At 62.3% G+C, this 27,815-nt stretch overlaps 3 protein-coding genes across 7 annotated transcripts in view; all 3 read left to right on the forward strand.

The window, feature by feature from the left end:
* The window catches only part of DTX2 (deltex E3 ubiquitin ligase 2), a 34,083-nt gene extending 23,534 nt beyond the window's left edge, over positions 1–10,549 (forward strand). Inside the window, exons 5-11 of one of the 4 annotated variants that reach the window (XM_083806135.1) lie at positions 631–762; positions 6,649–6,735; positions 7,748–7,818; positions 8,485–8,643; positions 8,735–8,896; positions 9,212–9,301; positions 9,833–10,549. In XM_083806135.1, the coding sequence (XP_083662261.1) occupies positions 631–762; positions 6,649–6,735; positions 7,748–7,818; positions 8,485–8,643; positions 8,735–8,896; positions 9,212–9,301; positions 9,833–10,057 (926 nt within the window). In that variant the 3' untranslated portion in view covers positions 10,058–10,549. The remainder of the gene's footprint in view (positions 1–630; positions 763–6,648; positions 6,736–7,747; positions 7,819–8,484; positions 8,644–8,734; positions 8,897–9,211; positions 9,302–9,832) is intronic. The other 3 variants (XM_083806136.1, XM_083806137.1, XM_083806138.1) reach the window with 3 other exon arrangements.
* A 4,192-nt stretch (positions 10,550–14,741) lies between these two features.
* Positions 14,742–16,494, forward strand: LOC310884405 (uroplakin-3b-like protein 1). The gene is made up of 6 exons (XM_083806155.1): positions 14,742–14,900; positions 15,386–15,538; positions 15,613–15,844; positions 15,930–16,006; positions 16,089–16,218; positions 16,295–16,494. Exons 1-6 carry the CDS (start codon positions 14,855–14,857, stop codon positions 16,395–16,397), a joined length of 741 nt encoding a protein of 246 aa, XP_083662281.1. The 5' UTR covers positions 14,742–14,854; the 3' UTR covers positions 16,398–16,494.
* Positions 16,495–17,818: 1,324 nt separating this feature from the next.
* LOC310884393 (ras GTPase-activating protein 4-like) lies at positions 17,819–27,302 on the forward strand. Of its 2 annotated transcripts, none has more exons than XM_083806121.1 (20): positions 17,819–17,949; positions 21,993–22,049; positions 22,303–22,416; positions 22,781–22,842; positions 22,935–23,064; positions 23,276–23,357; positions 23,489–23,620; positions 23,711–23,802; positions 23,882–24,005; positions 24,099–24,252; positions 24,591–24,655; positions 24,839–24,951; positions 25,030–25,216; positions 25,652–25,789; positions 25,870–26,181; positions 26,260–26,397; positions 26,474–26,609; positions 26,699–26,819; positions 26,914–26,978; positions 27,119–27,302. In XM_083806121.1, the coding sequence occupies exons 1-20, from the start codon at positions 17,885–17,887 to the stop codon at positions 27,238–27,240; spliced, it is 2,409 nt and encodes an 802-aa protein (XP_083662247.1). In that variant the 5' UTR covers positions 17,819–17,884; the 3' UTR covers positions 27,241–27,302. The 2 variants fall into 2 exon arrangements, with proteins under 2 accessions (XP_083662247.1, XP_083662248.1); XM_083806122.1 differs by having other exon boundaries at positions 25,724–25,789.
* Positions 27,303–27,815: the final 513 nt, after the last annotated feature.

Below are 27,815 nucleotides of genomic sequence, written 5' to 3' on the forward strand. Positions count from 1 at the left end.
TGAATGCAGCGCTTCTCGGTGCCGGCTGGGAGGGAGAGAAGTCTCGGAATTGAGCTGCGCATGGGGTCCAGCAGAAAATGGAGCCCAGTTGGACGGGGCTCCTTTGGCAGGGTCCGAGGTGGGCAGCTCCAGCCTGTGCCCGGCCCAGGACAGCTGCAGGCTTCGCAGGCCCTCAAGCTGCTCTCTGGGGATTAGTTTGGTGCGATGCCCTTGAAACGCTCAGCTTTACGGGGGAGTAGCTGAGCAGGAGCTGTAGGGATTACAGGTAACCGCAGATCCCCGGGGCAGTGCTGCCCGCAGGGCTCGGTGAGCTGGAGGACTCTGCACCACGACAGACATGAAACGCCTGAGGAGCCCTAAAGCCAAGGCAGAGAGGAAGGTCCCGTCCAAACCCCAGCTTAGAGGGTGCCTGCATTTCCCTGTCTTAATTTGCTGCCCGAGCTCCCCTTGCTGAAGTCCTCCGGATCCTGTCCTTGCGGTGACTCCAACCCCCTTGCCTCTCGGGTGTTTTATGTTCTCTGAATCAAGGGCTTGGGTTTTGTTTTTGTCTTTTTAATTTGAAAGATTGAATTTTTTTAATGTGTTTCCCCGTTGTTTCCTTCCTGCATGTTGATCTCGTACCCGCTGTAGGCATGACGGCTATTCTGATGTCAGCCGCTGGACTCCCCGTGCACCTCACCTGTGTGCCGCAAGCTGCCAGCACCCATAAAGCCACTAAAAAACACAGCTCAGTTAAGGAGGGGAGGAAAGTGTCCAAGAAAGGTAGTTCCTGCTCAAACTCTGATATTTGCTTCCATCTCCTTCTCTTTATCTCTCTGCACTTGTTCTGCCACCCTCCTTTCCTCTTGTCTCTCCCCTCAACCCTCTCGGCTCTTCCGACTGACTGGGGATGTTCATCCCACAGAGGGAAGAAGCAGGGCGTTTCTCTGGCCGGTTTGGTCTCTGCCAGGCTGTAAAATAAGATGAAGTAGACCCTGGAAGCTCTGCTTGTTTCCATCAGTCACTAGAGCTGCCTGGCTGTTCTCTGTGCATGTCAGATCTCTGTGATCTCCCCGGCATCCCTCTGAGCTCTCCCGGGGAGCCCTGGCTGTCCACGTACCAGGACTTTCCCTGACTCACTGCTGGGACGAGTCTGGGAGCCGAGGAACCCTCGAGGACAGCATTTATCCATGCGCTGTCTCAAGAGAAGGGCTGTTGTGAGCCAGAAGGTCTGGCTCGTCACCGCTGAGTCACGAGGTGAGCAGAAGATCTCCCAGGCGAGCAGCCCCTGAGTCGTGCAGGGGACTTGAGGCTGCCTTGGGGCTGGGTTTGTCTTCCCCGCCTGCCTTGGGCAGAAGGGAGCAGGAGGGACCAGGTCACCCCAGCTCCCTGCCAGGCGCAGCCACCTGCAGGGCAGGACCTTTGTCCCTGCTCCTGGACAGGAGGAGCCTTGTGGTGGAGAGGAGGCACCTGGCTGTCTCGGTTCCTTGGTGTTCCTTGGAGTCAGTGCAGGGAGGAGGCTTGACGCAAGGCGCAAAGTCCTCCACAGGAGGTAGGAAGGGGGTGCGGAGAACCAGAAATTAAATGTGGAGGGAGGCATCTCATAGAAATTCATCATGGACAGAGCTGGGGGGAGGAGATGCAAGCGGCAGGAAGGAGGGAGAGCAAGTGTGGAGTAGGATGTGTGAGGGGGGAGGAGAAAGAGGGCAGTGGGAGAAGCAGCGATGAGGAGGAGCGAGGAGAAGGGAGCTGAAGAACTGAGCGGAGGTGGTGGCGGAGGGGCTGCATGGGGACTGTGCCTTGGGGGCAGGCTGCTGGGGTACCAAAAAAACCTTCCGTGGTGGTGTGACACGGTGAGGGCTGTGCAGCAGGGACAGCCACACGGGAAGGGAGCTGCTGGAGGTCAGTGACACAAAGATGGCTGCATTTATGGCCAGGTGAGGCCACAAACACATGGTCCTGGTCTCCCGAAGCCCCCTGCCAGCAGAGGGGATGTCACGGAGCTGGCCTGCCAGCCCAGCAGCACATCTTCCTGCAGGAGATGTGGGCTCTTCGGTGCTCGGCACAGCACCAGGGGCATTTGCACGGTGCCTGCACCTTGGCCAGAGGTCAGACTGGCTCAGGCAGAGGCTGCTGAGCTCTGTGTTCGTGCAGCCCAGCACCAGCCTTGGCCATGGGGCTCACCGAGCAGGAGCTGTGCTCTGTGTCAGCGTGGGGCTGGTGCCAGCGCCCTGCTGCGGCTCACCAATGCCACCTGCTGGGGCTGGGAAACCTCTGGGCTGAGGAGCAGAAACCCAGGGAGTGGAGAACATGTGCAGAAGGGGCAGTGTGGGTGCTGGGAGCACCGTGTGGCTCCTTCCCTCCAGCCGGCAGGATTTGGCGCCCGTCCTGCTCAGGATGTGCCGCAGAGGAGGTGCGTTGCCAGCTCTGCCACTTCCAGGACTGAGGAGAGGGAGCTTTCCTGTTTTAGTTTGTAGGTCTTCTTCTAGAAAGCAGGGCTGCCCTTGGGGGCAGGAAGGGTGGTCCTGCAGGGTGCTGAGTGCGAGATGCCTGCACGAGCAGGGTCTTGGTGCCACCTGGGAGCGAGCTCTGTTTGTGCCCTCCTGGCTAAGGAGCGCTGTGCCACAGCGCCAGTGATGAGCCTGACTTGTGGTCGGGCTGTTCGGTCTCTTTACAGACCCTGGAGCTGTAACAGGCAGAGATGGGGCCCATCGTGTGGCCGGAATTTCTGCATCTCCTCTCTTCCAGACTTCCAGACTTCTCAAGCGAGAGCTGCGCACCCAGGTGCAGGCACATCGATGTGCCGACTACAAGCGGCTGGCACCAAGATACCTGGCGGTGGGTGCAGTGTGCCCCTGCCCAGCCCCTTCTGGCTGCCCCCAGCCCTTCCTCTTGGCTGTAGCAGGAGCACGGGTGTCTTCACCCCACCGACACCCCCTGCCCAGCCTTTGCTGTGGCACCATACCAAACCTCAAAGTCAGTCCTGCTGTGGCAGAGTCCTGCAGGGCTGGTGCAGGGGGTCTGCGGCTTGGCCCCGCAGTGGTGCCTGCAGGCCTGGGCGCTCTGAACACCCCAAACACCCCCCGCAGTGAGCCTGTGCCTGCACGCCGCTCTGGCCGCGTGTGGGCTGAGGCGGTGTTGATAGAATTGCAGGCAGCTTTCTGAATACCTGGGTTATGCTCAACAAAGGCGCTAATTAGTGAGTACTCGATAACGGTGTTGCTGCTCCGGCAGTGATGTCTGTGGTGTGGGTGAGCGCGGTGCTGTGTGTGCTGTGGGTGTGGGAAACCCGCTGTCCCCACGCTATCAGTGCTGGCGCGTTGGTCCCCGCGTGACCTTGTCCTGCTGCCTTGATGGCACATCCAGTGCTGGGCCTCCTGGAGGGAGGCAGGCTGCAATAACGGGGCTGCTCCGTGTCGTGGCCAGAGCGGCCTGGCCGTTTGGCTCTCCTGAACTGCTAAAAGGGGAGAAATCTTTCTTTTTTAACACCAAATCTCCCCTTGCCTTTGAGGTTGAGGCCAGTAGGTGGAGCCCTTGCTGGTCCAGGGGACAGAGGGCAGATGTGCTCAGGGTTGGGTGCTGGTGCCTGGTGTTGGCCAGGCAGGTTGTTCCTGGCTTGCAGAGGGAATCAAACCCTGTGCTGCACCCGCATGGCTCCTGGGGGTACAGCAGGAGACGTTCCTGCTGCAGGCGTTTGGTTGCTGAGCAAGGATTCAAAACACATCTGTTAAATGCTGCCCGCGGAAAGCCCTTGCTTCAGCGAGCAGCTTATTATCTACAGGGAGGAAGGGGAAGCGTTAAGGAAAATCGTTGTTCTTCTCCCTGTAACCGAAGGAAGGGCAGGCATTCCCCCGCATCCCCGACAGATCCACGGCGCAGCGTGAGGCCAGCTGGCCATAAACAGCGCCGGTCAATTCTGCATCGCCTCTTCAATCCCCTATTGAATCCTGCAAACTGTGGGACTTTGGTCCCAGGGGATGGCGAGAACAAAGGGCTGGAGGCGGACGTTCCTGCAGCACAAAGGGCCTGGCACGGAAGCGATGCTGGCGCAGACGTGTGCTGCTTGTGCCGCGGCTGCCGGCCGGACACGCTGCTCCTTGGGGCACGGCTGCGTGGGCTGAGCTCCCCTGATGAAAACAGTTGTCAGCATCGAGCTGCTTCTGTAGGGCCGGGCACTCGAGCAGTCGCAGCTGGGGATGGGTTTTTCTGGAGCGCCCGGTGTCCCCAGGTCTGCCTCGCTAAGATGCGCGGCGGATCGAAGCGCACCAGAACGTTATCCCAACCAAGGGATGGGAGCGGGGTGCTTCCTGTGCCCTCATCAGGGATGTGACACCACAAACCCATCAGGCATAGATCTGGTGATGATGAGGATTGTTGGGTTGCCCCAGTTCTGTGCTCATCCCTGTTGGTGAGGGGTTGATGCCACTTGCTTTGCCCCAAACCCCTGCTGCACCCCGCAAACTGCAAGAACTCTGCCCAGCTCTGTGCCATGATTTTTGTCACCTTTTTTTGATTTGTTTTGGATGAACGTAGCCTGTTTGTTTCTCTGAGCTGCTCTGGAGGAAGGGAGTTCAACAGGGAGAGCATGGCATGGCTGGGGCTACAGAGAGGGAGCATCCTCTGCCCTCCTGACCAAGGTGAATCGCCCCAAAGCTGATCAGATCTGTCGTGCAGGTGAGCCGGGGCGTTCTGCCAGGTGCTGGGCACTGCTGCTGGTTTAACGCCCCCTGCTCGCTGCCCTTGCTGTCTTCACTGCCTCGTCTGCGCATCTTCTTGGCATTGCCCTCCAGCCCGCGGCCGGAGGAGAGGAGAAGGGAGGTCGCCTCAAAAAGAGCCGCCCGAGGAACCGGCCGGCTGGAGGAGGGTCTGGTGGGCAGCAGGAAATCCTTGCGAATGAGGGCACGGTGCCTGTGAGCGGTGCTTGGGGAAGTGGAAGGAGTTGCGGGTAGCAGCAAGCCCTGTTCACACGGTCTCCTCCACACCCAGCAGAGCAGAAGCTGAAGCCTCTGTCTACCCTGTGATGGTGAAGGTTTCTTTCGCTTAGGAACCAGGGCCTGGCTCCAAGTGCCACGCATGAGAAGCACCGCCGGGTGTTTGTTACCCGGAGCAGGGACGTCTCGGAGAGCTCGCCTGGGAGGCTGCGGGCACGGCAGGCAGTGAGCTGAGCTCAGACCCACGGCATCCCCGTGTGGCTTGTTCCTGCTGCCACCTCTTAATCCACTGTGCCTGAGCAAGGTCCTGGCAGAGAGGATTTGGGGACTTGTCACCTCCAGAAGTGGCGAGGCGAGCAAAGGGGGTTCTCCAGGAGGTCTGCTGAGGAGGCCTTGGAGCAGCTCCTGGTGCTGCTGCGTTCCTGGCCCGAGTGCTGGAAACACAGGGGCTTACCCAGGCTCCTGTTTGTCTCCTGCTTTTCTTGTGGCAGTTCTTGGAAATCCTTTTTTAGGGGATCTTGGCACGTCCCTGAGGTGGAAAACCCTTGTTTCCAAGTTCCCGTGATTGGCTTAATGGCTGTCGTATCCTGTTACCACCCTCCTGGCTGAGGGTCTCCAGGACAGTGATCTCACAGCCCCTGAGACATCACGCACCTCCTGCCCGGCGCCAGCTCTCGGGGAGCATCCTTTCACATCGTGGGCTTGTTTTCTTGTTCTGTGTGCTTGGTCATGCCTATGTCCTGCTCGCGCTGCCGGAAACCGAGTGTTTCAGGATGGCCAGGAATCCCCTTCTGAAAATAGCACGTCTTAATGACTGTGCTCATTGAAGGGAGTCCAGTGCCCTGTTTATCAGGCTTCCTTAGCTAAATGACTTCCCACCCACGTTAGCTTTCTGCCTCACTCCTCTGCGGCCCTGCAGCTAGCTGGTCTGCAGTGAGAATGTGTGTTCCTTGCTTGCATCTCACCCATCTCTGCGGCTAGCAGCACAGAGCTGGCCGTCAGGGGAGCGCAGGGCTCCTGCCTGATGCAGGGTCTGGGCCATCCGGGTCTCTGCCCGCTTAACGGCAGCGGTGGCACGTGAGCAGTCCTTTCCTTCACCACGCTGGCACTGTGAAAAGTGGTTATGTGGAGAATAGCACCCACCCTTTCCTGGTGGTGATGGAGATTTGCTTTATTTTTTGGGGTGGCAGAACAGCTCAGGAAGATGGTGCTGGCTCCAGTCGGGCTGTCTGTTCACGCACAGCGCTTCCACCTGCAGAGGCGATGTTTGTGATCCCTCTGTCTTCCTTGGGGAAAAATAGGCTGATGGGGCGGGCTGTGGGTGTGCAGGTACACGCACAGGGCTGGTGCCCAGCTGTTGCACGTGGTAATACTGTGCCAGGCGAATACTGTGCCAGATGGGCTGATGCTGCCTGCCTGTGAGCGTGGCAGCTGGGAGTACGTCTCCGTGCTCAAGCACAGGCAGTGGGAGCTGCGTTCAAGAGCAGAGATCACCGGGGAAGTGCTGGAGTACAGCTCCCTCATCACCCCAGGGAACTGGGCACTGCTGCTTGGGGCTTGCCAGCCTTTGTCAGCATCCACCTTGCTCCCCGAGCTGCCCGGGACAGAGAACGACCTTCACCAACGCCTCCACCGCCGTGCTGCTTCTCCCCACTCTCCCCCAGCAGCGGGTCCGGAGTGGAGCAGGCAGGGTGAGCAGCCCCCATGGCGAGTGACAGGTCTTCTTGCCTCCTGCCAGGTGGAGCCGTGGCCTCGCTCGTGCACATGCTTCCCTTTGCAGGCTGGTGGAAGAGCCTGGCTGCTGCCGTGATGGGCCCGGGGCCGGGTAAGGAGCTGCAGCTGGGCGCTGTGCAGGCGTGCGAGGTGCTCGGGCTGCAGCGAAGCCTGGCGGGGAGCTGAGGTGAGGGCCGAGCTCTCGGCCCTACCCAGCTCAGGAGCTCGTGGGGTTTGCTTAATCCTGTAACGAGGGGATGGGGCATCTGCCGGGCCTGCTCTGAGAAGCAGAACGCTGCCCTGGGAGATGGGGCTGTGCTCGGGTGGGCAGGATCGGGGCTGTATTTAGGGAAACGTGAAAATGTGCTTGTCCTTTACTGCAAGTAGGGCACCTGTTATAAAGCTGATGTGTGTGGTGTGACTTGTGCTGTGTCTTGCTGGATTTCAGTATGTGAAAGCTCAGGAGAAAAGCCCCTGTCTTGTGTGAAGGATGCAAGGCTCATTCTGCTGTACCCAAAATAAGGTCCAATGCTTGGAGTATGGCTGGGTTTTTCCTGATCTGCCGGGATTTTCCTTATGTGCCAGCTGCAGGGTTTGGCTGTGTCTCACCCATGGTGTAAGAAGGTCCCGTGTCAGCTGGGTGAGGTGGGAATCTCTTCTCCACTAACCACACGACGTGGTGCTCTTTCCCACTGAGAAATGTCTCTGAGCTTGATCACAGCTGCACAAAGCCCTGCTGGGACCTGGCTGGCATTGACCGGGGTACCTGGGGACACCCAGAGCACAGCAGCTACAGCTGCCCCCCCGGTGTGCAGCTCAGGGCACAAACACCCCCGGTCTGCGGGGTGTTTCCTGCCCTCCCGCAGGGATCCTGGGAGCGAGCGGGGGCTCAGCCTGCTGGGTTCTCCCATCTGCAGCTCGCAGCCCTGGCACTGCTGGCAGGGAGGAGGCCTTTGTGGGGCTCGTGTGGATCAGTTGCAGCAGCCTTTTTTCCCCCCTCTAACCCGTACCTTTCTCCTTGGCGTCCTGGCCAGTTACTTGCTTTTCCCCCTTCTTTTAGCTCACCCTGCCCGTGCCTCGTGGGGTGTCTGACTTCTGCTGTCTTCTCTCCCCCCTCTGTGCAGCGACGCTGACTGAGCCAGAAGCGGTGGTGAGGAAGTACCTGGAGGAGCTGAAGGGCACTCCTGCTGATGAGGTGAGAGGGGAGGAAGAAGAGAAGGTGGTAAAAAAAATAAAAATAAAAAATAAAAAGTCAGGCTTGCCAAGAGGCCTCTTTCCTGGGGCGCTGTGAAAACCAAGGTGGTGCCTGAGGATCGCCCTGGCCACCCCCTGTGTTGGGTGCTGCTGCTTGCACTGGCGCCACCGACACTTGGTGGAGAGGCCTTGGGGTTCCCTGAAGCCCACACGTGGTAACTGGTGGCTGGCCCTCATCAGGGGACTGTGACAAAGGAAGCACCGTGTGGGTTGACCAGGTAACCCTGACAGCGCCTCCCTGCTCCTCTTGGAGCTGGCTGCGGGATGTGGGGTGGAGCAGGGACTTCGGTCTCCTCTCTGTGCTCCTAGAGATCAAAACTGCAGACTGAGCCCTGTGCTGGAGCTGCTTTGTAGAGGAGCAGGACAAAACCATACCCAGTTCCTGCTTGCCCCCGGCAGGCTCTCATCCTGTGCTGGCTGGGAGGCAGCGGTGGGGTGGTACTGCCCAGATGAGACCTGTTGGTGCCTTTAAATGTTAAAGAGAAGGGTTGAAGGTGAGGGCACATCTTCCTGAAGCATCCCTGGGTGCTTCCTTGGTGGGTCAGTCACTGTGACGGCCTGTGCTCGCACTACACGGTGGCTCTCTCCTCGCTGTCTTGGGCTCCAGGACTGCATCATCTGCATGGAGAAGCTGGCCTCCCCCTCAGGCTACGGCGACGCGTGCGAAAGCAGCACAATCAAGCCGGAGACGGTCGGACGCCTGACGAACTGCCAGCACTCCTTCCACATGCTCTGCGTGCTGGCCATGTACTCTAACGGGAACAAGGTACTGAGCTGGCCCAGCACCACCAGGTCTGTGTGCCCCGTGTCCAGGCGATGCAGCTGTGGAGCTCTGATGCCTGCTTCTCTCCCTGCAGGACGGCAGCCTGCAGTGCCCCTCCTGTAAGACCATCTACGGAGAGAAAACCGGTACTCAGCCCAAAGGGAAGATGGAGGTCTCCACTTTCCCCCAGTCCCTCCCTGGCCACAAGGACTGTGGGACAATCCAGATCGTGTACCACATCAGCAGAGGCATTCAGGTGAGCACAGCGTGCTCGTCGGAGTGGCTCCTGCCACTGCAGCACCTGCGGGCAGCCCAGCACTGAGCAGCCTGCCGAAGGTGCAAGTGTTCTTCCGAGGGCATCATCATACCGTGTGGTTTGGGGTTGTGCCCACCAGATATTGGCACATCCCGTAGGAACAAGGCAATTACAATCAGCAGCACCTTCTTCTTTTACATGGAAGAGCTGGACTGAGATGAGCCTATGTCAAATCCTCCTGCTTATCCTAAACCCTGCTGCTGAGGGATCGCTTACGAAGATGAAAGTGTGCCAAATATGTCTTATCTGTTGCAGGGCCCCGAGCACCCCAACCCTGGGATGCCTTACACAGCAAGAGGCTTTCCTCGCTATTGTTACCTACCAGACAACGAGAAAGGCAGAAAGGTAAGGTATCGTGCCGTGACAACGTGGCTCTTCTCAGGTTGTCTTTTGGGCCATGTGTTGGTGGATTTGCATGATATTTGCTTTAGGAGCTGTTTATGTGATGCTAACCCCCCTGTTCTCGGAGTCTGCCCGTGCGTTTGTAGCCCCTCTTTCTATAAAGATCTTTGCAGCCAAAGTTGTGAAGAAGCAAAGACATTCCCCAAATGCAACCCTTTATGAAACAAAAGCCCCTGTGACTTGGGAAAACCCTCCTGGCCTGTCTTGGGCTCTGCTCTTACAAGGGTTTGCACTTGCAGCTGCTGAGCTGGGAAGGTGGAAGGCCTGCCTGCCGCCTCCTCCCATCCCTGCTTCCTGTGGGTGGACCTGTTCGCCTCAGCTTGTGCCAGTGTTTTTCAAAGTGCAGGGAATCGTTCTTCCCATCAGGGACAGGGATTTAGGCTGTTAAGCTTCTGGCAAGCAGCTTTTGTGGCTTTAGCTGCTGAAGGACAGTCTTGATTTGTTTTTTCCTTTTTTTTTTCCTTCCCCATCCAGGTCCTGGAGCTCCTGAAGGTGGCCTGGAAGCGACGCCTGATTTTCACAGTGGGCACCTCCAGCACCACTGGTGAGAGCAATACAGTGGTGTGGAATGAGATCCACCACAAGACAGAGATGGACACAAACCTGAGCGGCCACGGCTACCCTGACCCCAACTACCTGGACAATGTGCTGGCAGAGCTGGCCGCCCAGGGGGTCACTGAGGACTGCCTGAGGAAATGAGCTGGGGTTGGGGGGCGGTTGTGCCGTGCACATCTCCGGGCCCCCAGCCTGGGAGCCCACCCAGTGCACTTATTCCTGTTGCCTTAAGTTCCTACGTCTGACTGCCTGTCACACTAAGCAATAACACTGTAACGCAGGACTCCTGTGTGCTCTGTACAGTCTCCTTTTTCTGGAGGGAAGGCTATTGTTGTAGAAAACGCGATTGCCTCTCCAGGTAGGGTTGGTGGCTGAAGCCAGGACCGGCTGCAGGAGCGGTGGTGAGGTGACAGGACCCCCTTGGGAAGGTAGGACCCCAGGGACCCCAGCCCTGGTGATGCCTGGGGGGACAGGGGAGCACCTTGCTCTCCAAGAGACCACCTGGGAAGGAAAGGAGAGCCTCCTGTACGCTGCACCTCCTTGTCTGAGGCACCTCTTGGAGCAAAGCCCCCTCCCTCCTGCCCCTGTAGGTGATGCCTGTATCTCTGCTTGGTTGTAATAAATGCCTCACTTCCAGGGAGAGTCGCTGCTTTGCCTTCACCCTGCCTCATGGCTTGGGCTGCCTCCCATCTGCATCCCTCCCCGAGGGACCAGCCTGCTCCCTGCAGCTGGGGATGCTCAGTCCAGCCAGGAGAAAGGAGGGAAAGCTCAGCCCTGCTGGAGGAATGCGGCTCTCTGCAGGGGCAGGACACCAGGTGCTGATCCCAGCGGGTTTGGCTTGCAGCTTGTCACCCCCTGGCTCCCCATGACCTCCAGAGGAAGCAGCAGCAGCAGTCTGGGGGCTGCTCCTTGGCTCTGCAGCCCCCTGCTGGGGTTTTTGTGCCCAGGGGAGCCCCTGTGGGAGGTGGCTGCTGCAGGGGGTGCTGGTGCCATGAGGTGGTGACAGGTCCCTGTGCCACCCTGCTCCCCAGCGTGTGGGGCTGTGAGCACTGTGGTCCTTTGGCTGCTGCAAGCAGTGATGTTCCTCCTGCTGGGGCCTCTTTCCATCACATCAATGTAAAAATCAAAGGGCTCTTGGAGCTGTGGAGAGCTCTCCCTGCTGTCTGGTGGTGGATGTATCCTCTTGGTTAACCCTCTCCTCACCAGCCACCACCATCTGCTAAAGGCTTTGGGGAGAAAGCTCTCAAATGCAGCCATGTTGGGGATGCTGTGAAAACAGGAGCTCCTCGGAAGCAGCAGGTAGGTGTCTGTTCTGAGCTGCACAGAACTGGGTTGTGTTTGTTCTTCTCCAACCCTGCTTGTGAAACAAGAGGTTCCTAGCTCAGACCTCAGCTTTCTATCCCCCGATCATGTTGTCCCAGCAAACAAAACAGAGAATTGAAATGAAAATTGCTCTGGCCCTGTGCAAAGCGAGAATTTCCTGCTGAGTGTGGCTGGAGGCACACTAGAGCCCTCCCTGCAGCAGATGCTCCTGTGCCTGAATCAGCTGCAGCCTCCCTGCCCCTGGGCTGCTCCAGGGCTGGGGCCCAGGTGGATGAGGGGCCCCTGGAGCCCCGTGGTGTGGGTTCCTCCCCTCCCCGTGCCCCTGGCTCCTTTGCGCCACGCTGGTTATTCTTAGCTCAGCCTTGACCCCACAACTATGCTGACCCCATGGCCGTGGGGCAGGGACGGGCAGCTGAAACTGTGACTCAGTGTCCCCGTGCCGCGTCACCCAGATGCGTGCTGAGGGTGCGAGCTTGGCCTCCCCCCCCCGGGCTTGGGGTTTCACCCTGGGGAGGGGGCTCTTGCCTTTGCCGTGCCTCAGTTTCCCCAGCTCTGGCACGGGGAACGTGTTGGGGGCTGCGGAGCCGGGAGGGTGCCCGCGGCTGTGCCAGGTTCCCCCCTCCCCAGCCTGCCCCTGTAATCTCCGGATGCCCCATTTCCACTTAATCTGAAGGAGAAGCCACAGCCCCTTCGGGAGGGAGGGGGAAATCCTTTCCCACGCAGGAACGGCAGCCACAGCCCTTGGCAAACAGCGCACAAAGCGCGCTCAGCCCCGCTGCCTGGAGAGCAGCCCGTGGGGGCCCGAAGCCTTGGCACAGCTCCCTGGCCTTGTCCCAAGGGCTGGGGAGCCTGGGGGGGCCCGTTCCCAGGGGAGAAGGGGGCTGATGGCCCGGCCCTGACACCAGTGAAGGGTGAGGATGGGGACATGGCAGCTCAGCTGCCTCCCCGCCCTCCCTGCTGGGTGGGACTGGAATGCTCTGGGTTTTGGGTAAGTTTTGGGTGTGATGGCTCCAGGTGCTTCCGTAGCTGTGGGGCAAGGCCAGCTCTGTGCCAAACCAGCGTGGCTCTGGGTGCCAAGGTGGGCACAGGGCACCAGTGGGGTCCAGGCACTGCTGGGGTGAGCGGGGGAGCAGGACCGCTCACCCTTGTTCCCCAGCAGCCCCACCAAAGCCTCCCAGTCCTGTTGGCTTGCCCTTCAACCACTCCTCCAGTGCTGCCTCTGTGCCTCAGTTTCCCCTTTTCACAGCCCAGGCTGGCGCCCGCATCCTTAGCACCTCCTTTCTGGGGTTTGATGGCTCCTGGGTGTTTTTTGGACCCGTGGTGACCTGGGAGGGGCCCTGTCCATCTCTTGCCCCCCGGGGTCTGGCCGTGCTGGTGGAGCCATCGCAGGAATGCGGGGCTGGGAGGGCCGGGCTCGGGGGGGGCACCTGGGGCTGCTCGGCCCCTCGGCAGTGGGACAGAGCGAGGCAGCGCGGCCGGCACAGCACAGACGCCGCCATGGAGCTGCCGCGGGTGCTGCTGGCGCTGGCTGGGATGGGTGCAGCCACTGGCCTGGGTGAATCCTCGGGGGGGACACGGGGGCCGCGGGGTGGTTTCCCCATGGGTTTTTGTGCTGGGGAGGGGGTTATGGGGCTGTTTGTGGTTTTGGGGGGGGCTCTATGTTGCTGTCATCCCACTGGGGTGACCCCCGTGGGCCCTGCTGTGCTGGCACCATCACTCGGTGACCCCGGTGCAGCCACGAGCTGGGGTCCCCGTGCCACCGGCAGCCGCTCATGGCCGTGCCCCCAGCCCTGCTGCCCTACGTGCCCCGCGTGCCCCCCGGGGCCCTGTTGGGGAAGGTGACGGCCACCACCTTCGCCCTGGAGAGACCCTGCTGCGTCTTCGACCGGCTCGCCAACACCTCTGGCGCCGTCTGGCTGGTGGTGGCTTTCGCCAACGGTGAGCACTCGATGCAGCGGGGGACGTCGGGGACCCTTGCTGTGGCCGCTCACCCCTCCGTCTGTGTTGCGCAGCCTCGGCCGCCTTCAGAAACCCCCCATCCCGCGCCGATGTGCCCCTCTACGAGGGGCTGCCCACTGCCCACGCCTACATGACGCTGGAGACAGCGGCAGCCACCTACGCCTGCTCGGCACCCGGCCCGACTGTCCTGCGGGTCGGTGGGGACACGGCGTGTGGGGGCCAGCACGGCCAGGCAGCCTGCAACGGGCCCCTGCCCTCTCCGGGGCCGTACAGGTGAGGCTGGTGGGTTGGGACCCCCGGGGAATTCCCCATCCCCAAGGACCGGCAGGTATCCCAGGGCTTGTGTTGTCCCCGTGCTGGTGGTGCCCGTCCTACAGGGTGAAGTTCCTGGTGATGGACTGCCATGGCCCCAAAGCGGAGACGAGGTGGTCCGACCCCATCCTCCTGCGGAGAGGTACCGGTGGGGGCGGGGCTGGCACAGCGTCGCCTTCCCCCTGCATCCCCTGGGGTGCGGCATCGCCTCTGTGCCACCACCCCAAACCCCAGAGGGGAGAAGAGGTTCCCAAGCTCTCCTGCTCACCCTATTCCTGGGTGCCCCCCATCCTCCCCTTGTGTCCCTCACCCCGTGCCCATCCAGCCCGCAGCCCGAGCACCGTTGACCCCACGCCTGTGCGCCGCAGCAGCGACGTGGTCGTCATCGCCTCCATCCTGGCCAGCCTCGGCGCCGGGCTGGCCGTGGCAGCGCTCGGTGCCATGGGGTACGAGGGCTGAGCGGGGCCGTGCTCGGGGGGGATGCGTCCATGGGGTCCTGGGAGAGCATCCCCTCCTCGGCCCCAAAGGCAAAGAGAGGGAGCAGAGAGGATTTTTAAGATTTAAAGACCTTTTTTTTTCTTTTTTAATTAAATTTGGGGTTTTAAGTGTATTGTGGGAAGGAGAACGGGATGGTTTCTGTGGGGTTTGGTCCCTTAGGGGTGGTCAGCCCGGGGAGGGGGCCAGCAGAGCTGCGGGGACCCTGCTTGATGCCTCCGCTTGTCTCCCTGCAGCGCCGAGGTGTGGAGACTCCTGTGCCGCCGGGATTTCGGGACTGCCTTCACCCAGCGGTCCTACAGGACCCACCACATCTCTCCCGCCCTGCCCCAGCCCCCCTGCTGCGGGTGCTGCAGGTCGGCAAAGAGCTGCTCTGCCCCGCGGCCTCGCGGTCCGTGCGCTGCCGAGTAAACTCATGGCACGGCCTCCCCGCCTCGTCCTTCCTCGCCGGGACGCCGCCCGGCCTTCCGCGGGGCGCACGCTGCTCGCGCACCAGCTTGGCGCTTTGTTCACCAGGCGGCCACAACGCGAAGGAGAAGGGGGGGTACCGGACCCCGAAAGCGGGGGTCCCTGGTGGGGATGCTGCGGCTGGGGGTTGAAGCGGGTCCCACCCCGGGGTGCGGGCTGCGGCACACCCCTGCCACGAGCGTGACCGTTCTCTGCGTGCCTCCCGGCGGGCGCCCAGGCGTAGCAAATGCTCCCCGGGGAAACGGGCCCGACCTGTTTGCCGCGGGGCCGTGGCTGGCGCAGGAATGTGGGAGGCTGGAGGCCGCAGGCGGGTCCCGCGGGGGCAACCCGCGCGTCCCCCACCCACCGCCCGCACTCGGCCCTCGGCACCCAGGCGCTGGCACCATGCTCCCGCTGCTCCTCCTGCTGCTGGCCGCGGCCCACGGCCTGCGTGAGTCTGTGCCCTGCGGGGGCTTCACCGCGCGCCCACCCCCTGAAATGGGCTGCCCGGGGGGGGGGGGTTGATGTCCGTGCTCGTGGGTGTCCCCTCTGCGAGGACACGGGGACCCAGCCCAGAGCACGGGTGCTGCGGGAGGTGCAGGGCACCCCCCGTTCTGGGTGACATCCCCACTTTGGGACCCTCGCCGGTGTCACCCAGCTGGGTCCTGCAGCACGGCACGGGGGCCTCTGGGGTCTCCCCGGGCTGTCTCTCCACGGGTGGTGGCGCTGAGGGTCTTTGCTGCATCTTTTCATGAAACTTGCTGCATTTGAACCCAAAATGAGTGGTGGGGCGGAGCTGAGAGGCAAGGGGGCCACACAGCCGGGATCCCCCCCGGGCAGCTCCCTCTGTGCCAAACCCCCCGGCGCTGCCCTGAGCCACCAACCCCTGCTCCGGCCGGGGCCGGGGGCTGCGGTCTCATCGCGGTCTCATCGCAGAGGAGGTCACGTACGAGCCGACCCTCACCCAGGGGGACCTGGGCGGCCGGATCACCGGCAGCACCTTCGTGCTGGAGCAGCCCCGCTGCGCCTTCAATAACAGCACGATACAAACAACCACCAGCATCTGGCTGGTGGTGGCCGACGCCGCGGGTAGGTGTGGTGGTGGGGACGTGGGGGGGGTCCCAGCGTCCCCCCCCCCTCACCGCCATCCCTCGTCCCCGCAGCCTCCGTGAGCTTCACCAACAGCGTGCAGCCGGGGATGCCCGAGTGGGCTTTCCAGAGCTTCCCCGCCAACACCTCCGCCTACCTGACGCTCAACGCCACCCTCCTCAACTACCCCTGCCCCAAAGACCCCAAGGAGATCACGGTGCTGCGCGTGGGCAGTGAGACCAGCTGTGCCAAAGACACGTCCAGACCCACCTGTAACGGCCCCCTGCCCAGCCCCGGGACCTACAAGTGAGCCTGGTACTGGGGAGGGTGTGGGGGGGACATGGTCCTGGTGCGTGCCAGCTGCATCCTGCAACCTGCCCTCCTCCGCCAGGGTGAAGTTCCTCGCCCTGAACGGCTTTGAGCCCGTGGCTGAGACGAAGTGGTCGAAGCCCATCGAACTGAAGACAGGTACCGGGGGGGAAACTGAGGCAGGGCACTGCCGTGGGCACGCAGCGAGGCGCCGCCCCCCACACCCCGCTCTCTCCCCCAGCCCGGCAGCCCCCGAGCGGCCCTGGTGCAGGCGGCAAGCACAGCGCCGACATGATCGCCATCACCTCCATCCTCTCCATCCTCCTCGCCGTCCTGCTGGCCGGCCTGGTGGCCACGCTGGCCTTCTGCGGGTGAGTCGGGGGGGCACACGAGGGGGAGGGTGATGCCTGCACCCCGTGTCCCTAACCCCATGCCCGTGTCCCCCAGCTCCGACCCCTGCGGCCGCGGCGGCATCTTCAAGCCGGAGGTGGCGTCGGTGCGGCGCTACACCACCCACCACGTCTACGACCAGCCGGCCGCACGCCTCTGAGCCCCGCCACCGACCGGGACCGCAGGGGACACCGGGGGTGACCCTGGGTTGAGGGGGAGCAGTGAGCAAAATAAATGGGATTTCTGCCTGCCTCCTGCCTGGCCTCTGCCTCCCTCTGTGGCCTCCTGGCTCCCACCGAAGCCTCGCTGCCTGTCCTGGCCCCGTAATGCGGCGGGGGTTTTGGGAGGGGGAAGCGTTCCTGTGCCTGGTCTGCATCGGCCGTGGGTGGGAAAATCTCCCCCGGGTGCGAGTCAGCGCCTGGGCTCACCCCAGGGAGCCTGGGGAAGGAACAGCCCGAGGGTGCTGGGAGCCCCCGGGGCTTCTGTGGGGTCGGGAGAGCTCCGGGTCCTGGGGTTTCTGGAAGGGCAGCGGTAGTCGCCTCGCCCCCGGTCTGCAAACCGCCCTCACGCCCCGTGCAGCTGCAGGACAGGGCAGCGCGATCCCGTGGTGTCCCTGCAATGTCCCCACGGTGTCCCTGCAATGTCCCTGTGGTGTCCCTGCAATGTCCCCACGGTGTCCCTGCAATGTCCCCACGGTGTCCCCGCAGCAGCAGCTGGGCACAAATGCCAAGGACCGTCGGTGGCCTTTAGCGGAGGAGAGGTCCCCCAGGAGGGTTTTCGCTGCACCCTACACATTGCTAAAGGTGTATTCATTGCACCGAGCCCACCCCCTTGCGACACCACTAGCACAGCCCGAACCCTGCCAAAAAAGAAAAAAAAAAAAAAAAGAAAAAAAAAAAGGAAAAACAAAGGGGAAAAAGGGGAAAAAGGGAAAGAAAATAAATAAAAAAAAAAAGGAAACGAGGGAAAAAAGGGAAATAAAAGGAAAAAAGGGGAAAAAATGAAGGAAGGGAAGGGGGAAAAAGGGAAAAGAAATGGGGGGAAAAAGGGGGAAAGGGAGGAAAAGGGGAAAAAAGGGGGAAAAGGAGGAAAAGGGGAAAAAAGGGGGAAAAGGAGGAAAAGGGGAAAAAAGGGGGAAAAGGGGAAAAAAGGGGGAAAAGGGAGGAAAAGGGGGAAAAAGGAGGAAAAGGGGGAAAAGGGGGAAAAAGGGGGCAAAGAAAAAGGGGAAAAGGGAAAAAAAGGGGAAAAGGGAAAAAAAGGGGAAAAGGGAAAAAAAGGGGCAAAGAAAAACGGGGAAAAGGGGAACAGGAAAAAGGGGGAAAAGGGGAACAGGGTAAAAGGAAAAAGGAAAGAAAGGGAAAGAAGGAAAAAAATGGAAGAAAAAAAAAGGAAAAGGTTAAAAAAAAAAAAAAAAGGAAAACCGCCCAAACCAGGCGAACCCCGCGCTTCGGGCCCCGCCCCGCCACATGGCCCCGCCCCGCCCCGCGGCCCCGCCCACACCCCGTGGCCCCGCCCACACCCCTCCAGGCCCCGCCCCTAGCCCCGCCCCGCGCGCTGATTGGCTCCCCGCGGCGCCGGCCCGCACATGGGCTCGGGGCGCCGGGGCCGCGGGTTCGGGTCCGGGTCCGGGCGGTGCCGCCGCTCGGCATGGCGCTGCGCAGCGCGCTGTCCGTGCGCATCGTGGAGGGCAGGGACCTGCCCGCCAAGGACATGTGAGTGCCCCCGGGCCGGGGGGTGAGCTCCGGGAGGGCTTCGGGGTGCCACCGGGGCGCTGCCGTGCTGCTCTGCCCCCGTAATGGATTTGGGGTGCAGCCCGCAGCGAGCCCCGGTGATTTGGGGGATCCGTCCCGGGTGGCTGGGGGGCGGCCCCCGTGGTCTGGGTGCTCGCCCGGAATGGCTTTGGGACCGCCCTGGCAGTGCCTGTGCTTTGGGGGTTCCCCCCTGGATGGCTTTGGGGTGCTCCTTCCTTTAGGGTTTCCCCCAGGGTGGCTTTGGTGCGACGCCCCCCGCAGTGCCTGTGCTTTAGGGACCCCCTCTGGGGGGGCTCTGGGGTGCCCCCAGCAATTCTTAGTGCTTTGGTGCCCCCCCTGCTTTTGGGACACCCCTGGGATGTCTTTGAGGTTCCCTCCCAGGAGCACCCAGTGCTGGGGGCGTCCCCAGCATGGAGCTTTATGGTGCCCCAAGCAGCCCCTATACCTGGGGGGGGGATGACTCCCCCTGTGCTGCCACGGGGCAGGGCTGCCCCAGCCATACACCCCCACCTGCAGCTGGGTCCTTCGCAGGGACCCCGGTACGACCGTCACCCAACAGGAGGTGCCCCCGTCCCTCTGTCCCCGCTCATCTCCCAGCACCCGGTCCGGGGGCTCCGCCGGTGTCCCCATCGGGTCGGGTTTTCCCTCCTTGGCAGCCCCCCAAGGGCTGTCCACGCATCCCAGCATCGCCATGGGGCAGGACGTGGGGACAGCACGGGGGGGGGACCCCAGCCATGGAGCCCACGGGATGCCATCAAGGAGCACGCTGCAGCCTGGCAGGGTGGGGGCTGCTGGAAAACCAGCAAAAAAGCCCTACAGCCGTCATGGAAAAAGAGGATAAACAAGGAAAGAAATATGACTTTTTTTTTTCTTCTTGCCTTTTTTTTTTTTTAAACCCCATGTGTCAAGGCCTGATTTTTATTTTTTTTAAAATCCCTTGGCATCAATCCCTGCTGGGAACTCGAACCAGCGAGGGGAGGCTCTGCTTTTTACGAGGACGTTTTGCGGGAGGGATGACGCCGCCGTGAGCAGAGGTTTCCAGACGGGAGCAGAGGTTTCCAGACCCGTGGGCACGAGGCTCGGGGCAGGGGGAGCGGCTGCCCTGGGAGGGAAACCCGAGCGCAGACCCGGCACATTCACCTGCCGCTGCCTGACCTTGGCCACGTCTCACCGCTGCCGTCCCCTCCCCTGCTCCTGCCGGTGATTTATGGCATCCCGTTCCTCTGCCCTGTCGCACGCGGCCTTTGGGATTTCCCTAAGGAAATCCGGGATGTCACCGGCAGCCCCGGGGCGTGTTTGCGGGTCAGAGCCCGCTCACAAACGCCCCCGGGCTTCCCTCTCCGTGGGTGCAGCGCAGCGAGTCCCCGGGCACCCTGACATTTCTGCCCGTGACCACTCCGGAGGCTGTGAAAACAAAAGCCTCGAGGTCTCTGCCGTGCCGCTGGCAGCCGTAACCCCGCGCAATGCAATTAACTGCCTCTGAGCTCGTGCTGCAAGCACCTTGCGCTCTCCCGGGGGAAAACCTGCGTCTGGCAGGGCGGGCAGGTCTGCACCGGCGGGGTTCTCTGTCTAAATCCGACGGAGGAGTCCTTCCTTACTGCAGACACGGTGGTCAGCAGCAGGATTTGGCTGATGCTGCTGTGCTTGGTGCCCCCCCCCGGTGCCCTGTTGCTCCCAGGAGCCCGTAGCCCCGTTCTCACAGCGGCAGCGGGGTTTCGGTGGGCTTTACCCCAGCCCGGTGCCGCTGCGATGCAAAGTTTCCCCCGTCGCCGTTCCTGTGGGTTTCCCCCCCTCTTCCCAGAGCAGAAACGCTGCTGTTTGTTTCTGTTCCTCATGCAAGCGCCCGCCCAGAGCGTGGTTTGGCAGCGGGGCCCCGGGCAGCCACGAAACCGTGGAGCTGCCCATAAAGAGGCAGGAAGCCTGCTGCGGCTCCTGCCCTCCGGCACGTCGCCAGCTGCACCGCGTGGGACACAGCTCGGCACCTCCGGTGGGCTCCTGAGCCCCCCCAGCTGAGCCCTGCAAAATCCCCCCCCTGCACCTTCAGTGCAGGAAAGCAAGGAAAATTGCCTGCTTTATGGGATTTTTCCCCCGCCTCCCCAAGGGCTGGGCAAAGCCAGTGAATTTTTAATTGCAGAGCTCGCTGCCTCAGCCCCCTCCCCAGCGCCGCGTGTGAGGCCAGGTAGCGCTGTGTGGTGCTATCAATCCGTTACCCCTCGTTCTTCGTTTTCTCCTTCTAAAGCCCGGCCTTGCCCCTTCCCGCCTCCTTCCCCTCCATCACAACGCTCGGGCTCTGTGCTCGCCGTGTGAGCGGGGCCGGGCAGACAGAGCCAGCTGCGTGGGCGGCAGCAGGATGCCCAGCACCCGCTGAGAGCCTGCAAAATCACCTTCCCTGACATTTCACGAGTGCTGGTGGCGATGCTGCAAAGACGACATAATCCGGGGCTGGCCGGGGTGTTCGGCTGCGTGACCCTGCCTGGGCTGCGGGGCCTCCAGGGGGGCTTTGCCCAGGGGATTTATCCCCAGCCCTTGCAAAGCGCGGGCTCTGAAGCAGCAGATTTCGGCAGACCTGGGTTTTAATCCCCTTTGCTGGTGGCTGGGACCAACCAGGAGCAAGCGATGCGCAAGCACAGGTGCTCAGAGCATCCCCGTGTCGGGGCTGGTGCTTTGCTCACGTTCAAATCCCCCAGCACTGCTCTGGGGCCGCGGGTTGGGTGTTGCAGCGCTGATGCTGACCGTGCTGGGAGCTCCCCAAAATTCAGGGCTTGTGGGAAAACTCTGCATGGTGTCCCTACAGCCACCAGCACCTAAAACGCGCTCCGTGTTGTTCGGCAGAGCTCAGCTGGGCAGATGGTGGCTCTCCGTCTGTGTACTCGCTGCCCGCTTAATGGTTTGCATAAGGCAGGGAATGTCGGCAATAGTTTCGGGTTAATGGTGCTTAATCCCCTGGTTTCATTTAAAACCTGTCCGGGGGTGGCTGCAGCTGGGAGCGGGCAGAGCGCGGCTCTTAGCAACCTGCGTGACATCGGGGGTGCCCCGGGAGGGGACGCCGCGGGACGGGGACACCGGCGCGGTGCCCAGGGCGTGCAGCCCTCAGAAACAGAGCGCGGGGGCAAGGTCCCCTGGGTGTTGAAAGGGAGATGGCGAGGGAAGATTTAAGCTGTTTGCTCTCGCTTGTTTATTTTGTTTTCCGGCTGCCTGTCGGTCTCCAGAGCAAACCCGTGTTCCGCGGGGACGGCCACGTGTCCGAGCTGTGAGGCCACTGATGCTGGCGGCAGCGCCACGTGGCCGTGTGGGTCCTCCTGGACCCCTTCGGTCCCTCAGCAGCTGCGTTTTGCAGGGCAGGGAGCATCCCAAACCCTTTTAATCCCCTAGCAGCCGTGTTTGATGATATGACTCACACCTGGACCCACGCGGTCCCCCTGCAGTCATTTTGAAGCGCTCGGGGCAGCCAGGACCCATGGAAGCCCCCAGACGCACGCTGAGCAGAAACCTTTCCACCTTCTTGGCTAGCACACGGGTCCTGATGGCTCCTCCGCCTCCGGCCCCATCCGTGCCTGCAGATGAGTCACCCCCTTTCTGAGGAACTCGGCCCGGCTGTAAAGTGGTGATTTTTTGGCAGCGGCATGCAGGATCGGTGACTCGGTGACTCCTTGGGGAGGATGCGGGCTCAGAGCATCGTGGTGGCCACAAACACCCTGCGGTGGCCGTGACACGCGCTGCCCACGCCCTGCATCACCGCAGGGTGTCCCCAGGGATGTCTGGGCTCTGGGTCCATCTCGGGGCTGGAGGAGGCTGTTGTGGCTCCTGGTGTGTGCCAAAGAGGGCTGTAAACACTCGCTTTGGGGAAAGGGTGGGATTTGTTTATTATTTGCCTTCCTATCTGGAAGAGAAGCTGCCTTCGGCTGCCAGCAGGACACCGGGGTCAGGGCTGTGAAGCCGGGCTCACCGTGTGCCTGCAGCCGCGGGACCGGCGGCGCTGACGGGATCGTGCCGTTGCCTTCCAGCACGGGGAGCAGCGACCCGTACTGCATTGTGAAGATCGACAATGAGGCCATCGTCAGGTGAGTGGATCCGGCCCCTCTGCCCTCTCCCCGTGCCCACCTGGGTCCCCAGAACAGCCGAGCTGATTTTTTCCTTATCGCTCTCCGCTTTGGGCTGAGCCCCTCCTCAAGACATGGACCACGATGCCCAGTAGTCCATGGCCAACCCCTTACCCCGTAAGCCGCCCCGCTGTGGGTGCTGCACCCCAGCCAGGTGTCACCAAATGCTCATGGGGCTCTGTCCCCGCCATCACCGGTGCCATCTGCCCCGCAGGACTGCCACGGTGTGGAAGACACTGTCTCCGTTCTGGGGGGAGGAGTACGAGGTGCACCTGCAGCCCACCTTTCACAGCGTCTCCATCTATGTCATGGATGAGGATGCGCTCAGGTATGGGCAGGTCGCTCCTGGGACAACGCAGGGTTTGGGCTGGGAAACTGGAGCTCAGTGCTTATGGCTGCCTGCAGGGGACAGGCAGTCCGCTCAACCCTGTAGTAGACACCAGAGAATCCACACCTGGCCACGCAGGTGTGGGTTTTGGGACACAAACAGGCAAAGCGTCCAGGCTGGGCGGGGATGGTGCTGGATGTGGTGTCCTGAGCCCGAGGTTATTTTCCAGCTGGCAGCGAGCAGTGGCTGAGGTGCGCCGTGGGGACAGAGGCACCGCGGGGACCCCAGCCCGGGACCCCCGGGCGCCTCATCCCCTGTCCCTCCGTGCCACCCCCGCTGACACCTCCCTGCTTGTGTTTTGCAGCCGCGACGACGTTATCGGGAAGGTCTGCATCACCCGCGCCATGCTGGCAGAGCACCCCAAGGGTAGGGGATGGGGGGCTGTCCCCAGCCCTGCAGCCAGCCGGTCCCAGACGCGTCCCCAGGTCCCCCTGTGACAGTGCCCGCTGTCCCCGCAGGATACAGCGGCTGGGTGAGCCTCAGCGAGGTGGACCCCAACGAAGAGGTGCAGGGGGAAATCCACCTCCGCGTGGAGCTCCTGGAGGGCGAGGGTGGCCGGCGGCTGCGCTGCACTGTGCTGGAGGCCAGGTGAGGAGGGGACGGGGATGGGGACAGGGACGGGGACGTCCCGCGTCCAGGGTGGCAGGAGGCTGGGATGGGCAGCTCCTTGCCTGCTGCTCTCTGGTGTCTGGTGAGTCCTGGCTGCTCCGTGACTCAGTTTCCCCATTGTGCCTGAGACAGGGGGAGCAGGAGTGCACATTGGTGTTTTGGGGGTTAACGTCCCCTCTCTTCTCCGCAGGGATTTGGCCAAGAAGGACCGGAACGGTGCCTCTGACCCCTTCGTCCGTGTGCGCTACAACGGCAAGATGCAGGAGAGCACCGTGAGTCCAACTCCAGCTTATCCCATCCCGCAGCCTGTGGCGATGCAGGGAAAATCCTCATCCGGGAGCCCTCAGTGTCCCCAGAGGGATCAAATCCACGTGGCAAAGGGGCGAAGCCGTTGCCTTTGCAGGTGGTGAAGAAATCCTGCTACCCGCGCTGGAATGAATCCTTTGAGTTCGAGCTGCCCGAGCCCGCCGGGGAGAAGCTGTGCGTGGAGGTGTGGGACTGGGACCTCGTCAGCAAGAACGACTTCTTGGGCAAGGTGAGCCCCAAAAAGCACCGCCACCCGGCCCTGTCCCCCCCAGCTGGGGGGAAGGCACGGGCATTTCCCGAACCTTCGCTTCCCACCCAGGTGGTGTTCAGCGTGCAGGGGCTGCGGGCGGCCGGGCAGGAGGAGGGCTGGTTCAGGCTGCAGCCCGACAGGTCCAAGCCGAGGGAGGACGGGTGAGTCTCGGCAGCGGGGCGCACCAGAGGGACAAGCAAGGGGGGACGTGGTGGGGACGTGCACGCCGTGTTCCTGCAGGCGCCGAGGCAGCCTGGGCTCACTGCAGCTGCAGGTGAGGCTGCGGGACGAGACGGTGCTGCCCTCGCACTGCTACCAGCCCCTGGTCCAGCTCCTCTGCCAGGAGGTGAAGTCGGGGCGCCAGGTGAGGGGTCCGGGATGGGGATGTGGGTGCCCACGACCCTCACCAAGGCTGGGTGTGCGTCTCCCTCGGGCCACCACATCCTCTCCCCTCCAGGACGGCCGGGTACACCTGGTCACCCTCCTCGATGAAACCACCACGGCCGAGTGCCGGCAGGAGGTCGCCGTCAACTTGGTGAAGCTTTTCCTGGGCCAAGGGCTGGTGAAGGAGTTCCTGGACCTGCTCTTTGAGCTGGAGCTGGCCAAGCCCTGTAAGGCTGGGGTGGGGAGCAGTGCTGGGCGCTCCCAGCCTTCTCTTGGGGCTGCAAAATCTCTGGAACCTTGTGTGGTGATTCTCGGGGGGACAGCTGAGGTTCAGCCGTCGTGCTGTGCTGTGGGTGGGAACCTGTTGGGTCCATCCCGAGGAACTTGCTGGCCAATGTTGGCTGTAGTTGGTGGAGGAACAGATGGTTTGAGGTTGGGAAACCCCTGTGACTGCAGTGAGAACGGGCAGGGGGTGGAGGGCAGAGCCCCTGGGAACACCCCCATGGCTGCAGCTTCCTGGGGGGTGTCCCAGGGCTGTCCCCACAGACCCTCTCCCCTTTCACAGGCGAGCCCAACACTTTGTTTCGGAGCAACTCCTTGGCCTCAAAATCGATGGAGTCCTTCCTCAAGGTGCCACACTGTCCCCAAACCCACAGGGAGCTTCAGCCCAAACCCTGCTCATGCCAGGTCACCAAGGGGGAGCTCTGGTGGGACTGTTTCTTCCCCTGGGGCCAGGAGTTAAAGAAAATCCCCTGGGTGGCCCTGAGGATGGGGGTGTCGGGTGCCAAATACACAGCTGTGGTCCCCCGGCAGGTGACAGGGATGCAGTACCTGCACGCGGTTCTGGGGCCCATCATCACCCGTGTATTCGAGGAGAAGAAGTACGTGGAGCTGGACCCCAGCAAGGTGGAGATCAAAGACGTTGGGTAAGGGGCACAGGGGGGGTGGTGGTGGGGTGGGGCTGCCCCCGGTGTGGGGCTGATGGGCTCCGATGGTGCCCGCAGGTGCTCGGGGCTGCACCGGGTGCAGACAGAGAGCGAGGTGATGGAGCAGGGCCGCCAGCATCTCCAGTCCTACCTCAGGGAGCTGCTGGACACCATCAGCAAGTCAGCGCCCACCTGCCCCCCCATCATCCGCGCCGCTTTCCGGCAGCTCTTCCAGCGCGTCGGGGAGCGCTTTCCAGAGCACCAGGTCAGGCTTGGCGCGGGGACCCTGGTCAAAGCCTGTGGTGGGGATGGAGGGCCATGGAGGTTGGTGTCGCACCATGCCATGAAGGTGGAAGTCTCTTTGGGGGTCAAGAAGGGACATTGCCAAAAGGCAGGGTGCGCTGGGGCTGTCCCAGTCTGCTTGCTGGGGTCTGCTCCTGTGCGTGGAGCAGGGCCCTTGGGGAGGTCCCCAGGGAGCAGAGCACCCCAGGCAGCACCCCAGCCCTGGGGCGAGGAGCAGAGCCTTGAAAAGGTGAGGTTCCTCCAGCTCTCATCTTGGCAAGGTCACTCCTGTCCCACATAAATATGGGGTTGTCCCTTGTGCTGGTAGCCAGCCCACACATCCCCACAGCATCAATGGATGTGGTGCCTGGGGATGTCCCACATTGGGATGGGCCCTCACGCATCTTGGTGGCCACAGCACGCCAAGTTCGTGGCCGTCACCAGCTTCCTCTGCCTCCGCTTCTTCTCGCCGGCCATCATGACCCCCAAGCTCTTCCACCTCCGGGAAACGCATGCCGACGCGCGCACCAGCCGCACACTGCTGCTCCTGGCCAAGGTGGGACAGGGGACGGCAGGGGATGGATGGCACCGGGGGCGATGTCGTGGTGGTGATGCCACCGTCCCCATGGTCTGCAGGCCATCCAGATGGTGGGCAACATGGATCCGGCAGCGGGAAGGGCCAAGGAGGCCTGGCTGGCCCCACTGCAGCCCGCCCTGCAGCACGGTGCCACCCAGATGAAGGCCTTCATCACCCGGCTGGTGGGGACAGAGGAGGAGGACGGTGGCAAGGGGAGGCTGCGGAGCCCCCCTGCTGCCGTGGTGAAGGAGGGGCTGCTCTTCGTCCACAAGACGCGGGGCAAGGGGCCGCTGCTGTCCTGTGCTGCCAAGAAGCTCCACTTCTGCCTCACCGGGGAGGCCCTCAGCTTTGCCAAGAGCCCTGGGGCAGAGGTAAGGGGGGCACAGGAGGAGGTGGAACCCCACCATGACTGGGGTGGCTCTGAGCACTGTGTCCCCCCCCTCTGGCAGAGGATCGGCTCCATCGCCCTGGCCAACATCCGTGCGGCCGAGAAGGTGGAGGAGAAGAGCTTCGGGAGCTGCCACGTCATGCAGGTTGTCTACGTGGATGAGAATGGGCAGCAGGAGACGGCGTACTTGCAGTGCAAGGTGGGATGGGACTGGGATGGGGATGGGGGTGTCAGCCACCCGGGACACCCCATCTCCACCCCGTCCCCTGCGGCAGTGCGTCAACGAGCTGAACCAGTGGCTGTCCGCCCTGCGCAAGGTGTGCGGCAACAACCCCCAGATGCTCTGCGCCTACCACCCTGGCGTCTTCAGGGGGGACAAGTGGACCTGCTGCCACCAGAAGGACAGGACGGGTATGGGGGGCGGCCAGGATGCGGTGTGGGGGTGTTGGTGGGGGTGCCTGCCTCCCCCCAAAACCCATCACCAGCCCTCTGTCCCACAGGGCTGGGGTGCGACCGGACCCGGCACGGTGTCACCCTGCAGGACTGGAGTGACCCCCTGGATCCTGACGCAGAGGCACAGCGCCTCTTCCAGCACCTCCACGGCCTCCAGCAGCCCCTCAGGTGAGCCCCTCATGGTGGGGACAACAGGGAGGACAACCCCCTGTGTGTCCCCTGCCCCACAAAGGCTCTGTCTCCCCTGTACCCTTCTCCCCAGGGAAAAGTACTGGGAGTTGGTGAAGATGGAGGACCCCCAGAACAGCCCCCAGGTCTGCGGTGAAGGTAGTGATGAGGGGGACACTTGGGGAAACAGAAGGAGGAACCCCCAGCTCCCCATCCCCATCAGGGATGCTCTGTTTGGGGCATGCTCCTGCGTGTTTTTGGGGAGATCTAGTATCACTGCCCTTTGGTCCCCCCCACAGGTGCACCAGTGCCCCCGGGGCTGAGCCAGCTCTTTGAGGTGCTGCAAGACCTGGAGGGCTGCCACCGCCTGCTGTCCCCCAGTCCCCCCGCATCCCCTGCCCTGCTGGAGCTGCAGACGTGAGGGGTTTGGGCAGGGAGACCTCTGTCTTGGGTGGTGGCAATAAAGGCACTTTGTTCCCTGCACCCCTGTCCTTCTTCTTTGGGGACACTGCTGGTCAGAGGGACAGGCACTGGTAGTGCTGTGGCAGCACTGGCTGGAGCTGTTTCATGGCGGTGCCGCTCAAGTACTGTGTTCCTTCTGGCCATGGCTTCCTTCCTCCCAGGTGGCCTTGGCCTTTGCAGCCACCGCTGCATGGGACTCTTGAAAATTTCTGCTGGCAGCAGACCACTTCTCCCAGATGAAGAAAGAACATCTGTCCAGGAACGTGTCCTTTCAGTACCAAGGGGCATGGGGCAGCGGCCACAAGGGAGGCCGTGGGGACATCGAGGATAAGAAGGACATCGAGGTCCTGGAGTGTGTCCAGAGAAGGGCTACGAACCTGGTGAAGGTTCTGGGACGCAAGTCCTGTGAGGAGCGGCTGAGGGCACTGGGGTTGTTTAGTCTGGAGAAGAGGAGGCTTGGGGAAGACCTTATTGCTCTCTGCAACTACCTGAAAGAAAGGCGTGGGGAGCTGGGGGTCAGCCTCTTCTCACAGG

The sequence above is a fragment of the Anser anser genome (genome assembly GCF_964211835.1).
Source record: "Anser anser genome assembly, chromosome: 20".
NCBI lineage: Eukaryota > Metazoa > Chordata > Aves > Anseriformes > Anatidae > Anser > Anser anser.